We start from the raw sequence: 15,908 nt of genomic DNA, 5'->3' as shown, positions 1-15,908 counted from the left end.
AGTAAAAAGTGTGAGAGGTAAAACGGACAGAGCTGATAACCGAGATCAAGCTGGTAGGTAGTGAGCAAGCAAGCAGGCAAACCAAGCAACGGCCTAGGGCACTGTCAATACCAGGCACTAATAATAATGTAGGCCACTGAAGTGGTAAGAAGTTACAAAACAGACTTTAAATTGGTAACCAAAGAACATATTGTTCAGAATGAACAGATGATGTGTTCTAAACAGATACAAATACAGATACATAGAATTTAAAAAAAAAAAAGATAAAAAAAGAAAATCTGCTTAATCAAGAATGGGGTGTTTTTACTTCCATGCAGGCTTGATTGAGTGGTTATACACCAATACCAACAAATACATAATCATGACAAATTAGGGATCATTTTTAAACATTATTGTTCTATTCATTATTTGACATTTATTTGAAATCTTCTGCAGAACCTGTAATGACATGCTAACTAAGAGCTAACAATTAATTTACAATGTTGGATTGTGCAGATAGAAGAAAAAACCTGGTCCTGACCTTTGAAACACAGCTGCTCAATTCGGACTCATTAGTCATCTGATTCTATGTATTTGGTAGACACCCGTATCCAGAGTGACTTACATTTATCTATTTGAGAAGTTGAGGGTTAAAGGTCTTGCTCAAGGTCCCAGCAGGCCAACATCTAAAACCATTTATCTACCCCTTGCCTGTGTAGAGTTATCATCTACAGACACTGCACAGGATTCCCTCCCATACTGACCATCAGACAAGAGACATGGATAAACATAGACATCCAAAGATATAAGACTGAGATACACCAGAGGTTTATCATGCCATGCATGAATACTGAATCAGAATCCATGACATATAGATTACTTTAAAAGATGAAAATATGATTTTTAAACACTTAAGAACAGAGGTGTGCATTAGATTGGTTTTTATTCCCATCCCATCCACAGCAAGACAATCTGACAACTCACAACCATGCAGTTGTTTTTTTTCACGCCAGATTCCATTAACAAAAATATAAAGAGATTGGTAACGTAAACCTCAAAGGCCCTGACACACAAAGAATTTACAGGCGATGAAAGAATGACAAGGATAAATCTATCATGGACTGCTACTGTACATGAACATCTAATTAACCATCTCATTTATTTGTCTCATGAACTTTATATTTGAGCGCCTGCTCCAAAGTGAAAAACTGCCCATTCCGGTGATTTTAAACTCTTACAGTATAGACATGCATCCCTCTAAATCATTTTAATATTCTTTTAAATGTTTGAATAGATTAATTTAAATGTCTTTGTGTAACAGCAGAACAAATCAGTGTTTATGAACTATTTTATATTATATTATAGTTAATTATAAAAACTACTAAACTACTGTATGATGAATAAAATGAATCACACTGTCCGAATTGGTTAATAAAAGATCGAGACTTCAAAGAAGAAAAGGTGCTTTATTTCAAAACAAAACCTATCCCAAACAATAATTTTACAAAATAATGCTCATTTCATGCAGCTCTTCCATACTTTATTTATTGACATTTTTTCTGTATCTTTTTAACAGTGTCTCCTCTGTAGAAAAAGAAAAGAAACTGGTGGAGAGGACCGCAAGTGACTGAAAAACCTCAGTAAGCCTAAACACTTTATCATAAACAGTGAAGTGGTAGGCATGCTCTGGTGTTCTCCATGTTCATCACATCTTAGTCTTTATACAGGAGAAAACATATATACACAATAAACAACTCGTTTATTTGCACAACCTTTACCCCTTCAACTACAAACCTACTAATTATTCACCTTTCAACAAAAGTTCCCATCTTTCTGTGATTTTTTTTTTGTTTTTTTTTTTAAATGCGTTGCAACTCAAGTGTCACAAATGTCAAATTTCTGTGAGCAAAATATGCTATTGTCTATTGACTATTCAGGGAAAGAAAAAACACAATACAAGTAATGGCACAAAGAGACAAAGGTCTTCTAAAGTGGCAAAGGCAAATGGAAGAACTGAAGAAGTCCAGGACCATACAGGACGCTCACCAACGCACCTGAACTGGTCAATTTCTCAACACTCAAAAACACATACATTCACAGACAGATCATTAGAATAACACGCCTTTAGAACGCCACTGTAATAAACTACGTCTTCACAATAAGGCACTGCTCTCATCTTCCTGACCTGGACATACCTAGAACTAATAATTATTACTCGTCTGTTTGACCTAATCAGCAAAACTCCTATTTGCCAAAGTAACCACAGATATGGGAATGCGGTGTTAGGAATCTGTGAAAAGTGAACACTGTCGCACTGTTAGGCCGAGAACTCATCCATTAAATATACTGTGGAGGTTTAACACCAATTAAGTGTATTTACACATATCAAAGAGCATGTGTCCTGGATCAACGTTCTTTTTAACCAATCACTGCATTGTTTCCCTCCTGAGACGCCATCTTGAACAGCCCACTCTGGATGAGTTAGACAACTTGCATACAGAGAAGGACAGAAAACTCTGATGAAAAATACTGAAACATTGACCACATTTAGCTTCAGTTATGCATAAGGCTTGATCACACTAAAAGTTCTGCAAATAGATATCATTATTTAGACAATGCTAACAATTGATACACAACCCCTTTACACAGCATCTAATCTTTTTTGCATCATTCAGAGGAAAAAAGTTTATAAAAAAAAAAAACCCACCAATGTTAAATGAAGTGTGCAATCAGTGGCTGACTGGACCTACGCGACTCATACTTTTTTTGCCTGCATGATTACATCCAGCTTTTTTTTTAGTTTTGTTTATTAACTTAATTTGAACTATAATTTTGGAAATCCATGACCTTAACACTTTGTTCTGGTTTGGAAAAGAAATAAAATAATTTCCTGAATGTTAGTCATGGTGAAGAGCCTTTGATCAAATACATGTGTTTCATTGAATCTGTGGATACATTTATTTATTTATAAGAATAAGGAAATTGTAGGAAAGAATGCTTTCTCTCTCTGAGGGAACATTCACATAGTGCAGCTAATGTTAGCTAGCTCAAAACTAGTGTGTGTGCTTTCTTTTGCTTAAAAGGTCACAGTCAGCTAAATATGGAAAATTTAGCTCCATTTATGAACCAAAACATGGCATGGAACAACCACTTTCCAGTCAAGGTGGAGGCTCAGGAGTGGAAGAAGCGGGAGGGTCTGACTGGTGACATCAGAGCACTGCGCTTGAAAAAACTGTTCCAGAAACAACCATGCTAACTGACAAGATGATGTTCAAAACAAGAAGATATACTAAACTAAATGAAGATATTCCATAAGAACTACCGCAATCTTAACCAAGGGTCACTCCGATACACATTGATAATCAATGTTACTGGGCAGCGTAAGCAAAGTGGCTGTGATTAACAAAATATACATCTGAACATTCATGTTTTGGTACATAAACACACTGCAGCCACTTGCTCTCTGTATATAGAGTGGGGTGTGTTTGTGTGTGTGTGCACGCCAAGTCCTCCCTGTGTCTAGCACTTGTTCCTACAGCTCAACCCATTTAATGCCTGAGGGGAGGGATGTTGAAGCGTTACCATGGTAACCATGCCAGATGGCACACTATTGACAAAAGCTAATTTCTGTTTGTATTAAACTTCTCTATGACTGAATGTTCACTATTCCATCACGTCAGGGCTGTTTGAAACGCTCACCTGTCCTGTTCAAAAATAACTGCACTCTACGTACTGTGTGCAGTGCTGCCTCGCTGTAATTAAAAGATTTTCAGCTATTAACATTGAAATGTTAACTTAAATCAGTGAACAAAGATTATTTATATATGAAAATTTGCCATAGGCTAACTCTACCTGTATTTACAAAAACTGGACAGTTGATCAGATTCACCTTCCAACCAGGTCACTTCAGGAGTGTCAAATTACTGACTGGAGCTCGTCATCCCCCAGTAAAAAGGGACCAGCATTATCTAATCACTCATCAGATAAAACCCCATTGTCCACAAAAGTCCACAATCCAATGGTGGTCCTATAGTGGTTAATGGACCATTGAGGGACTGCGAAAAGAGGTCTCAAACTGTCCATAGTAATAGATGCGCTAGTCAGTATTTAAATATGTTAGAATAAAGGGTTCTTTGGATGGTTAACAATTCTAGCATTCGTGTAATTTTTTTTTTCTTGCTAGGAGGAACCCTCTACTGTTAGGTATTATACTGTATGGAGTGGGATTAACTAAGATCACTTTAGGGTGCTTGATGGTACTTGAATAAAAGTTGGACCTGATAAAATGCCCAATAAGTGCAGAGAGAAGGCAGGTTTTCCTAATAAAAAGTCAACTCCGGGTTTACTTTTTGCTACCCATCCTTTACAAAACCAAAAAAAAAAAAAGTGACAGGTCACACCATAACAGTAGAAGCGTGGAAAAAAAGGTGCAAGTGGTGCTTTTCTATTTATCATTTTTTTTGTTTTTTCCCCTTCAGTACATATTCTAATTCTACCATCATTTTCTTTTGCAAGTTTGACGTCTTCTGTGGAGGGTTAGTAAGCAGTCCGTTTCTGCAGCGCCGCCCTGGTTAGACGTACCATTCCCGACGGGAGATCATGGAGCCATCTGTGTGTGACACGTAGTCACTGTCATAGCAGTCCTCCGGCAAGAAGGGGGAGCCGTTTCCCATAACCTGAGGGCCAGGGTATCTGCGGGACTCAGGTTGCAGTGAGCTCCTGTGCTTGTTTGGGGGGATGAGGAAGCTCTGGTGATCCAGTTGGTGGTTAGGCTGGGGAGTTGGGTGGTGGTTAGGTTGGTAGCTTGACTGCTGATTGTGGTTGTGATGGTTCTGGAGGTTTTGCTGGGTGTTGACCTCTCGCAAAGCTCTACTGCGGCCATTTGGGGATCTGTCCCGTTCAAAACCACCCCACTCTTCCCTGTCTTTATCGGAAAGGATGGTGCCGTTGATGTCGTGGCAGGATTTGAGCTTGGTGTCAGGACTGGCCCTGTCTGCCTCATTGTTGTAGATGTGAAGCTCATGTGGTGGAGGAGGTGGTGCTTTCTGCATGTCTGAAGGTCCCAGGTATTGCTTGGTGTAGTAGTCTCCACGGAAAGTGCGTCGCCGCCGCTGGTAGTAAACTCCACCAAGCACCAGAAGCAGCAAGAGGAAAAGAGCTCCGCCTACTGCCCCACCCACAATTGTGCCCAGGTTGCCTTCAGGCAGTGGCGCCAGGGTCGGGGAGGTGAAGAGGGCCCGCTGCTTATTGCCAGGCGCTGTGACAGAGATCTCGGCGTTAAGAGGGAGCACAGGGGTGGTGGGAGGCATAGTGGTGGTGGAAGGAGGATCTAATGAAAGAGGGAGGGAGGAGGGGAAGGAGGAAGGGAGGAACGGAGGAGGTATGGACAGACAAAGAAAAGTAGAATGTCAATGCCAACTACATCCAAATATTATCATCATTTATCACATGAACTTGTCTAAACTATCTAGTGTCATGAATGTTATCTTAATGTAATAAAGCTAAGTTCTGTATCTACTGCCATGAAGGCAACAGTTCCAGTTTCAGGTCTATAAATAATAATGAAATAACCTGTGGCCAGCTTCTATTTAGTTAAACTTGAAACTGCTGCTCAGGGTAGTAGACACTGTCTAAAACATAAAACATGGGAGGTGGGAAAAGTCCAGAAGTCCAGAGAGGCTGCATATTATTTATTTATTTGTACTTTAAGAATAATCAGTGATCAAGATCTGACTAATTTGTTTAGTTTCAATGATACTTTCATTTTACTATTACTTTTTCATCTGCAGAAACCAAGGAACAACAAATTGACTACTCCAAGTGTTTTGCAATCTTACATGGAAATATACTTTTATTTATCGTGATTATACAATCGTAGGTTTTGCTAATTCAAATTAAAAGAAAATTTTTGGTCAGGAAAACGGCATTAAAATATTTAACTAAAACATGACCTCTTTGGACTGTTGGAGTTATATGACAAAGGGATCATGAGGTTGTACATACTAGCATCTCTGGCTAACTCCACACATCCTGTGTGAATAGAGACATCACAAGGGGAAATGGTTTAGAGAACAATGAAACCTAGTGCAGAACGCTGTGTTAGCCGAGAGAGGAAGTACGGATGAGTAAAGAGGTGATGGGAGAAACAGGGTAGGGAGGAAGTGTGAGCTAGAAAGGGGAGGAGGAAGGAAAGGTTACAGTACAAATCATTGCACCACAGTGAATAAGTCAAAAGTTATCTTAGCGTTAACTAGACATCTGAAGACTGCAGCACAGAATTGACATGCAATGACCGTTGAGTTGGATTAGAGTACTGCCGTGTTGGAACTTTCAGAGTCATGCATGTGCACTACACAAGCTGATAGAAAGGGGATGGCTGTAGGACACCACTCATCAATTACAGAATATCCTGTCCCCCTACTGTAGCAAGAACTACCTGGCAGCCAATGGTATGTGTGTGTATGCGTGCACAAGATGTTTTCCAACGTGTGAATACAGTTAGATATAAATGTTGCATTGTCCTCAATGTAGTAAACCCTGAGCTATAATGTAGCAGATTGCATGCATTCCTTCATACCGTATTCCAGAGGGCAAGGATGATGCAGAAAATGCAACACATGGATACGCTTATGAATGAGCTTGTGTGTGTATGTGAGAGAGTAAGGGAGAGAGAGACACACACTCACACTCTCACACTCTCTCTCACACACACACACACACGTCAAGGTCTGGCTACAGGAAAGGACGAAATAAATACAACAGCATTCCTCCCTAAATTCCTGTCAATTCCCCAATTTTTAAACACAGATCTCCAGAGTAGTGTTGCTAAAGTGGTGGGATTTTAAAGGCATTAAATAAAGCCTAGAAAATGCATAAGATCTATGCTTAAAAGCACAGGGGCACACAAAATGAAAATTTATTTTAATGTATTCGAATTGGGGCTGTGAACTTTGAGAACAATTTGTCCTGATCAATACACAGTAGAGCCCTGTAGCCTCAGCACATCATAGAAAGGGAGGGAAGGAAATGTGGAGAGGAGGGGACAAGCTGCTGAAGGTCAGAATACATCACACACACATTCACACAAATTCTCACACACACACACACACACACACACACACACAGTCTTAAATAATGCTCATGGGAGCTTTAACCAAGACTGACAATCAGGAAAGTGTAAGACTTAGCATGCCTGCTGGAGTCTATTGGATGTAACATGTAAGAGTCTACATGAAGGGGAAATGAGTCACAAAATCCACAACGCGTTCCATTTGGCGGCTCTTGCCTCATCCACCATCTGGAGCAAATTTTTAATGGAGCAGTAATATTAGCAAGATAGCCAGAGCATCCAGAATCAGTTTAAGTGTTTACTCGTACATTACAGAACGCAATGTACACTATATGATCAAACATTTCTGGACCATCACACACCACTCATATTTGGTTTTGAACATCCATTCCAGATATAGTCCCTCTATGTCCTGGGAAAGCTTTCCATTACATTATGAACACAGAGCGTGCCTGATAGGATTTGCTCGTTCAGTCAATCGAGAGTTGATATCAGGTGAGGAAATCTGGGGTACAATCGGTGTTCCAGTTCATCCAAAAGGTGTTCAGGTCTGGGCTCTGTGCAGAACACTCAAGTTTGCCCTGGACAAACCAAGTCTACATGGAGCTAACTGCGTACATAGTGGCATTGATATGCTGGAACAGGTTCGCACCTCTTGGTTCCAGTAAAAGGAAATGACATCTCTACTGCATACAAAGATGTTCTATACAAATGTGTGCTTTGGGGCAACAATTTGGAGAAGAACCTCTCAAGGCTGTGATGGACTAGAGCAAAAATTAAACACTTGAACATGTTGTTTCGTGAATTGCCACTTACTCAGAATTAATTTCTTGTTTATAGCTCTGCTGTATAAAAGTAATCACAATCGTGTTGTTCCAGTATTCAGCATAACTGTACTCCTGCTTGTACAAAAATGCTTAAATAGTTTGAGATAATTTTAAATCCAGTTCTGACCAACTCTCACTTACGCGTGTTAAATAAGAAATACAAGTGTTATATGCTTGTATTGTACATGCATGCTGTTATATAAAAATAGTCAACAACAAGGTGATGTAAACAGGGGTAAAGCACCCAGAAGCTCATTATTTTATAATGAAATGTACACTTGGAGGAAAAATATTGGTCTGTTGCTCCGTCACTTGATGTATGAAAATTATGACTTGGCCTTGTTTATGTGATTGTTCATGCCTCGAAACCTCTTTTGAGGGCAGGTAGAAATTTGATTTGTCTGAAACACTCCCTTGAGTCTCAACACCTGTATATAATTACTGTGATGTGGGTAGGGGCCTGTCTTCATATCTTGGTGCGACGCAAATATCCCCACAAGGACAGGACTGCTGACAGTTTTGATATTATTCATTTGGCTGGTCCCCATGAGGAAAAAGTGTGTCTGTCTCACTCACACACACAGCTGTAGAAGGTATTCCACCAGACACCAGAACCTCTTGATTCAATCCAGTGATGCAGCATACTCACGAGAGTGAGACACAAATACATCAAACACATGCTTATGTAAGCATACACACACACACACACACACACACACACACACACCCCTAATCTCTCTCAAGGGAAGGATGTGAAAAGGGGGAAATAAATAATAAACTTGTGAATGTTTGAAATGAGCATGTGAATGTTTCATGAATATTTTTTCTTAGCAGCGTGACATGCGGAGGGAGGGAATGCGGTGCGTGCAGGAGCAAGATGTTCTGCAGATCCATCAGTGAGACTAATTACACAGCTTCACGCACAGTTGAAAGCTGAAAAGATAGAGACCACTACAGGATGGAGTAATAACCTCGTGAGCAAGAGGTTGACCTGTGAAGAAACTACCCTACGCTCCGGGACTGAATGAAAGATGCAGTTTGTACTGTCATGATTATAACAGGCCTATGAACAAGGATAACGAAAAAAAAAACACAATATGACTAAATACTATTCAAATAGGTAAGTCTTATTCTAACAAACATTGGGCCTCAAAAGTCTAAAGACCTGCGTATTATTGATTTCTTTTATTAGTAATGCTTCAGATTCTTGTCCTTGCCTGATGAGTCCAAACCTGACATGCTGTTGTAGCTCATCTAGCTCAGGGTTTGATGTGCACGATAAGACGCTGAGTGTACAGAATGGTGTATGATAAGATACACCATTCTGTGTAAATAAAATCTCGGGGTCAGGTTTGCTCAGTAGAAATAAATGTTAGGGATAATATTCAAATTTAAACTTTAGCTTTTTTCTTCTGTTTGTAGATTTCTTTAATGCTGCTTTGAGACAATGTCCATTGTTAAAAGCGCTATCCAAATAAACTGAAGTGAACTTAAGTGAACTCAATTAAATTTTGAGACTCTTGTGTGTGAAAATCAGCTGTTCCTGAAACACTCAAACTGGTCTGTCTGACAGCAACAGCCATGATGATGTTAAAGTCACAGAATCACACTTTTCTTCTGATTGATATGAACACTAACGGAAGCTCTTGACCTGTATCTGCGTGATTTGTGCTGCTGCCACATGGCTGAATAGACAACTGCCTGAATTTACAGGTGTTTCTAATAAAGTGGAATAATTCTAATAACTATATCTGCTTTGCAAGCTAAATAAGCCTTGTGAGTTTAAATGCAGCTGAAATGAAAACAGTAGTTTTATGGGTAGTTCTGAAATGCTCATACAGTTTGTTCAGTTACGTAGAACTAACAATACCTGTGGAAAAAATCATCATGAATCATGATCCAATACCTTTTTATTAAATACCACCAAAAGAAATCAAACAACATTTCTGATTAAACACAAACAGAAAATAATGAATACATTAAGTCCTACAATACAGGAACAAAAAATATTAAATTGTAACAGAACATTTTCATTTCTACATCCTCTCTCTTTTGATGAACTACCTTTTTCCATCTGGGTGAATTTTATTTGTCTTTGGACTGACCAGTGATTTAACTGTAGCGTTCAGAAAGCTATAACTATCACTGTAGCATGAACCAAAGTTCAATGTCTAAACCAAAAGGACTAAAGTCAGATTTACATCGGCCACTCCTTCTAGACCGAATCACTCCATCTTTACAGCTTACTCTTGGCTTTTATCATTCAAGTTTCAATGAATGAAGCCAAGCTCTAATTGAAAACAACCTCTCGCTTGACTCCCTGGAGCAAAAGCGCTCGTGTATACAGGTGACACCAACCAATGTGGTACAGCGGAACTCCTCTGGCAATGACCTCTGACCCTGTGATGATGCAGGTCATGAAAAATAGAGGAAAAGCCTAGATTTCTCTGAGGATTCTTCTTTAATGAACATCTGGACAGCTATGATGGCTAAACACACACACACACACGCACACACACACTTTCTCTCTCTGTTCAGTTTCACAGACACACCCAACAGCCTAAATGAGTGTGTGTGTGTGTGTGTGTGTGTGTGTGTGTGTGTGTGTGTGTGTGTAAGCATGTGTGAATGATTGCATATATACAAAAGTATGCATTCTTCATGTGCACGTAAGTAAATGATACCTCATGTTTGCGTGTGATAGACTTTTGATTGTAACCAAATGCAGTGCATTACAGGATGCTGACACGCAGAGCACGGAGCTGTTTTTTTTCTGAACTCGGTCTCACCTTGGATACGGATCCTTAGGTCACGGGTGCGCAGCCCAATGTTATTTCCCACCTCGCACCTGTACACACCAGAGTCGTTCCTATGCAGTGGTCTCAAGAACATCAGGGAATCATTCACCACCTTCACTCCATCTGGCATCTCCCCGTCCAGCCTGACATGTACAGAAACACACACACAGCAGACACACACACACACACACACACACACACAAAATCACTTCCATGCAATATTGTGTCAAATCTAGTTAAAAATAACTTAAATATGCTGCTGCTGAAAATGCTGCCTGGTTCAAAGTCCACACAGCACTGCTAAGGTCAATGAGTATTACTAATAACATAAAAGCTTTAATGATCAAATATTACCCAAGTCAAGTATATATGCACATAATAAACAACGGTTGACATTTCAGGTCACCCTACATGAGGTCATGACTCAAATGTCAAGAATATGTGTAATAAGCAGTTACTGAAAAATACACAAATAGGATTAAACTATAATTGGCAGCTGCTTTATGTACATTTTCTGCAAAAATGTTCAGCCTAGCTAAGTATCTGGCTAAAGACTCCACACTGCACCTGCGAGAGCCATACACAGGCATCCCATAGTCTAGGAAATACGGTAGCTCAACTCCCGGATACTGGAATAATAAAAAGCAATTTTCTAAATGTTAAGTGCTCAGGAAGTGTAATGAGCAGGAAAAAGGGCGACTGGTGCTCTGTGTGTGTGTTGTGTGTGTGCGTGTGTGTGTTGTGCCTCAGATGGAGCATCTGCGCTCACAGTGCTGTAACTGGAATCAGGCCTACAAACACCATGAGGCTGAACCCAATCCAGAAAGCTTGCACCAACAGCAGTGTGTGTGTTTTTGTGGCACACCTGATCCATTGGAAGTGGTGGGGTGGCGGGTTGGCTTTAACTTGGCACTTCAGCTGGATGTTCTCCCTCCCTACATACCAGTCCCCATCGTAGCCCAACAGCAGGATGTCCGGAGCAACTGAGGGTACACACACACACACACACACACACACACACACACACACACACACACACACACACACACACACACACACACACAAAGGGTTCATTCAATGCAGGTACAGGAAGGCAGGATGGCCACACCTCATTCAACGGAGAGCATTTTTAAGCAAGCCCTGAATAATCTCTCTTACTCTGGGAGTCAAACTAATCACAGACATCAATAACCTTCACAACCATATTTAAAGGTGGTTTTAAATTACAGATCAGATTTGACGTGTTTTTATAGTTATGTATCGATGCCGCTTACTGAATTCAGAAAACTGTAACACAAAACAAAAGCAGCATGAAGGCAGTTGGGTGGAGGAGACAGGCTGTGCCTCACATCCTGTGCATTTGAGCTCAACTTCAACAGTGTCTGTCACTGCTGCCTCAGCATACATACATCAGCACAGTTAACTCTGGATAAACAAGAAAATGCAACTACAATATAAAAAATAAATATGACGAGTTCTCCAGACACTTAAAAGCACGCTACATACCCACTAAAAATAAATAGATCTCGCTCTGATCTGTAAACAAAACCTGAGTGCTGCATGCTGCATGATGCCACTGATGCCATGTTTTACTGTGTGATGCTGAGAGAGAGTGAGAGAGAGAGAGAGAGAGAGAGAGAGAGAGAGAGAAGAAAAAATAAGAAAGCAAAGGGATTAAAAAGAGAAAAGATCAAAAGAGAATATAGTGTGGTACAAACAATAGCGAAAAAGAAGAAAAAAAATACACGAAAGAAAGAAAGAAAGGGGGCAGTACTGAGAAATTGAGAGAAGGAAAACGCAGTGATGTACAATTTCTCATTTTATTAAAGAATGACGTGTAATACTTCATCTGATTATAGTTACTCAACACTGAGAAACGTTGGAGAAACACGTCCCCTCCTGCTCCTACTTAGATTTAATTCTTTAGAAACAGTTGCTAAGCTTCACCACACTCTTATTTGGTTGTTATCAAGAAAATGCAAAGCGTGAACTTCTCTGTCCTGTACACTATCTGACTTCTGCTGCAACCTACAGTTAAAGCTCTACCTGTGACTTTTTTGACTCTACCTGTGACTTTTATAAAGCACTGACATGAAGATAATTTATAAAAATAATAAATAAATAACTCCCTACGTAAATTGTTTCATGAGAGTCAAATGCCTTTCTTTCTTTAATAACTAACCTTTTTCCATGCATTTATTATTAGACTTGGGTTAGATGAACTGTTACTACAGACATCCCAATCCAGGATTCAACAGCGTTGTGGGATTGTAGTCACATTGTCCAACAAACACACGCACACTACACGTACATGCATGCACAGTAAAGAGGACACACACAGTAACGGGGACACACACAGTAAAGAGGACACACGTACACTGCACGTTGATGACGTAAGGCATCCTAAATTCACTGGGCAGAGCCGGGTGTTTCACCACACAGGTGAGCTTGTCACCCTGGGCGTGGCGTGTGGGCTCCCAGGCGTAGTGCACCTGTGTGGTTGTGGTGCCGTTGTCGTCTTCCTGCTTGTGCACCTCTGATGTGCCGTACAAATCTGACTCCCAGAAGACATCGGCCGGGGGACGGGCACGCTCAGCAATGCAAGTAGCCACAGTGGTCAGGTTTCCTCCATCTAAAAGAGCTGTAGATCCAGCAGATATGTACACCTTCGGCTCCACTGAGAGAAAGAGCGAGAGAGACAAAGTGAATTTTAGCACTGTGTAGCAGGTCATAATCACACAAATAAACAATGATTAAAAAAAACAAAAACAAAAACAAAAAAAAAAAACAGTTGTGTCAAAAAAAAAATCTACATATGGGCCACAGATATTTCCAGAAATGATGTTGCTCTTTTAAGTCATATATAGACAAACCATCATATGCTAAAATGCCAAGCTTGCTTAGTTAGCTCCATAGCCTTGATTTGCTCATCTAGTGCCGGATTAAAAATGTAAAAAAAAAAACTTCCCACAATGCAGACATGACTAGTACTCGACTTAAACTGAAGTGATGGAAAGCTGATTTTCTTGCATTGAGGAAAAAAATCACAATGACCGCCAACTGCTAACAAGCAGTATTTCTCATCAGAGCCACTGAAGGATTTTGATTGGGATTGAGATGAAGGTCTCTGTTAACATGCTGTATGGACAGGGAAGTGTGTTTCACATAAGTGCTGAATGCCAGAACTGGAGGCACAAAGTTCAGCACTCAGATGCACCAGTTAAACACCTGTGTTTGTTTTTTAATTATTGCATCATACAGCACATCATATAGTACATCATGCAACATGATTACTGAGTGAGACCTTTGTAATTTATAACCAACATTGAACAGTTATTTTTTAACGATTACAGCACTTTTCCTACCCGCAAAACACAGTACATTCCCCATGTTGAAATTGTGTGTTGTAACTAAGCGTCTCTTATCTGTTTTCCATCAGACAGTGCTGTGACCGCTACAGTCCTGAGACTCCAGTGCCAGCTGAGCCATGCTTTAAACAAGCAGCCATTTTGATTTTAATTCCCCTTCCTGTCATTGTACAAATACAGAAGTACAGAAGGCACGAGGGTGGAACCAGAAATAGCAAGGACCATGAGTGTGTCCCAAACACATATCAATGCCACTATAACTCTCTGATCCTTTGCTAAAGCTCGAGACCTAGAAATCAATTAAAACAAGCCATTTTAAGAATTCTTTACATCAGAGGAATCAAGGAGAGGGGCTCTAGATACACAGGTACATCCTGCACAGATTGTTTAATATTTTTTCATTATTTTAGTGCCGAATACCATCAGAAGTTCCATCACTCCCCAAAATAACTTGCATCACTTTTAGGGAACGCTTCAGTGACCATGGGCTCATTAGGCACTTCAGAGTTTTGTTCTCAACTCCTTCTGTTCTTGTTTACTTTCCTTGCAATGTTTCTAACAGAAAGGAGCTAAAAATAAATCAAATAGAAGGTGCAAATAAAGAAATTAGAAATGAGCCCTCTACACAGAGTTTGAGAACGTTCCTATTAAATACAATAGAAAACCTGGAAAGTTCAAAGTTCAGAAGGTTTATGTCTCTTTCTTCATTTATTTACCTGTTTAGGGTCATTGTTGCTCTGAAGCCTATCCTGGGAACAGTGGGAGGTGGGAATACACTCTGGTCGCAGTAGTAGGGCTTCAGGCATATATATGCTTTCTTACATCTTTACAGCTAGGGGCAACTTAGGATCGCTGCTCCATCTACATGCATGTTTTTAAGAGGTTAGAGGAAACCAGTGAAGAGAACGGAAACTCAAACAAACAGTAAGCTGAGCTCAGGTTTGATTGAGGAAACCTGGAGCTGTGAGAAAACAATGCTACATACTGCCCCACCTGGGATTCTTTTCAAATAAAACCAAATAACTAGCTAAACATGCAGCAGACATTAAAACCCCTCCACTAATATCCTTCACAAACTCCTCCCACTTTAATGGGTTCAGTTTTGAGACGGTGAGAAAGACACATGACCTCAACGAGAATTTCATCAGTAACTGTAGGTATGACGTGTATCCATCATTATCTTTCTGCTTTTTCAGCTTGTACTGAGGGGTGTGAGAGTGACTGATGGGAGTCTCACACACACACACAGACACACACACACACACCTTCCTTGCCTCATTGAGTCAGCTTTGTTTGCTTTTCCACCCCTCCCTCACCCCAATCCCCTCAGCTCATTCTCTCTCTCATTCGTGCCTGACCTTCAGCTTGAGCAGCAGCTGAGTGCTCAGAGTTACCACTGTATATATGTGTGAGTGTGTGAAATGTCATACACGCTTGTGACTGTATGCAGACCTCGTGTGTCAAAGTCCAGAGTTAACACGATACTCATCATGGAGACTCCCTTGACCTCAGCTTATAGAGAAGCTGAATATACTTGGGCATCTTGGCTCTGGACCTACTATACACAAATGTTCATACACACAGACACATTACATTCCTTCTGCTCTAATTATAGCTCTTGCGCATGTCCCCCTCCCCACCTTTGTGTTCCATACACTGACACTATTCCTCGGGTTTTCATTTCCACACCTTCATTACATGATTTTTTTTTATACCTCCAGCTATAGCACCTCAGCTTATAGGATTTGTCTCCTCACACACAGACACACACACAGACCTCTTGTGAATTTTGCAGAAAAGCACATGGGTTGGAGGAGATGACATCATACTGTTTTGAGGAATTACTCGCTCATCTCATTCCCCACAC

General features: G+C 40.3%; 1 protein-coding gene across 2 annotated transcripts in view; it reads right to left on the bottom strand.

Annotated features, from left to right (window-relative positions):
• Positions 1 to 1,425: 1,425 nt before the first annotated feature.
• The window catches only part of nectin3b (nectin cell adhesion molecule 3b), a 47,164-nt gene continuing 32,681 nt past the window's right edge, over positions 1,426 to 15,908 (bottom strand). For both annotated transcript variants that reach the window (XM_060891243.1, XM_060891244.1), the window contains 4 exons: positions 13,051 to 13,350; positions 11,539 to 11,656; positions 10,665 to 10,816; positions 1,426 to 5,308 (listed from right to left, as the gene is read on the bottom strand). In XM_060891243.1, coding sequence (XP_060747226.1) covers positions 4,551 to 5,308; positions 10,665 to 10,816; positions 11,539 to 11,656; positions 13,051 to 13,350 — 1,328 coding nt within the window. In that variant the 3' untranslated portion in view covers positions 1,426 to 4,550. The remainder of the gene's footprint in view (positions 5,309 to 10,664; positions 10,817 to 11,538; positions 11,657 to 13,050; positions 13,351 to 15,908) is intronic.

The sequence above is a fragment of the Tachysurus vachellii genome, chromosome 17 (genome assembly GCF_030014155.1).
Source record: "Tachysurus vachellii isolate PV-2020 chromosome 17, HZAU_Pvac_v1, whole genome shotgun sequence".
NCBI classification, from domain to species: domain Eukaryota; kingdom Metazoa; phylum Chordata; class Actinopteri; order Siluriformes; family Bagridae; genus Tachysurus; species Tachysurus vachellii.
Note: the sequence above shows the minus strand (reverse complement) of the source record. Positions and strands in the feature narration are given on the sequence as shown.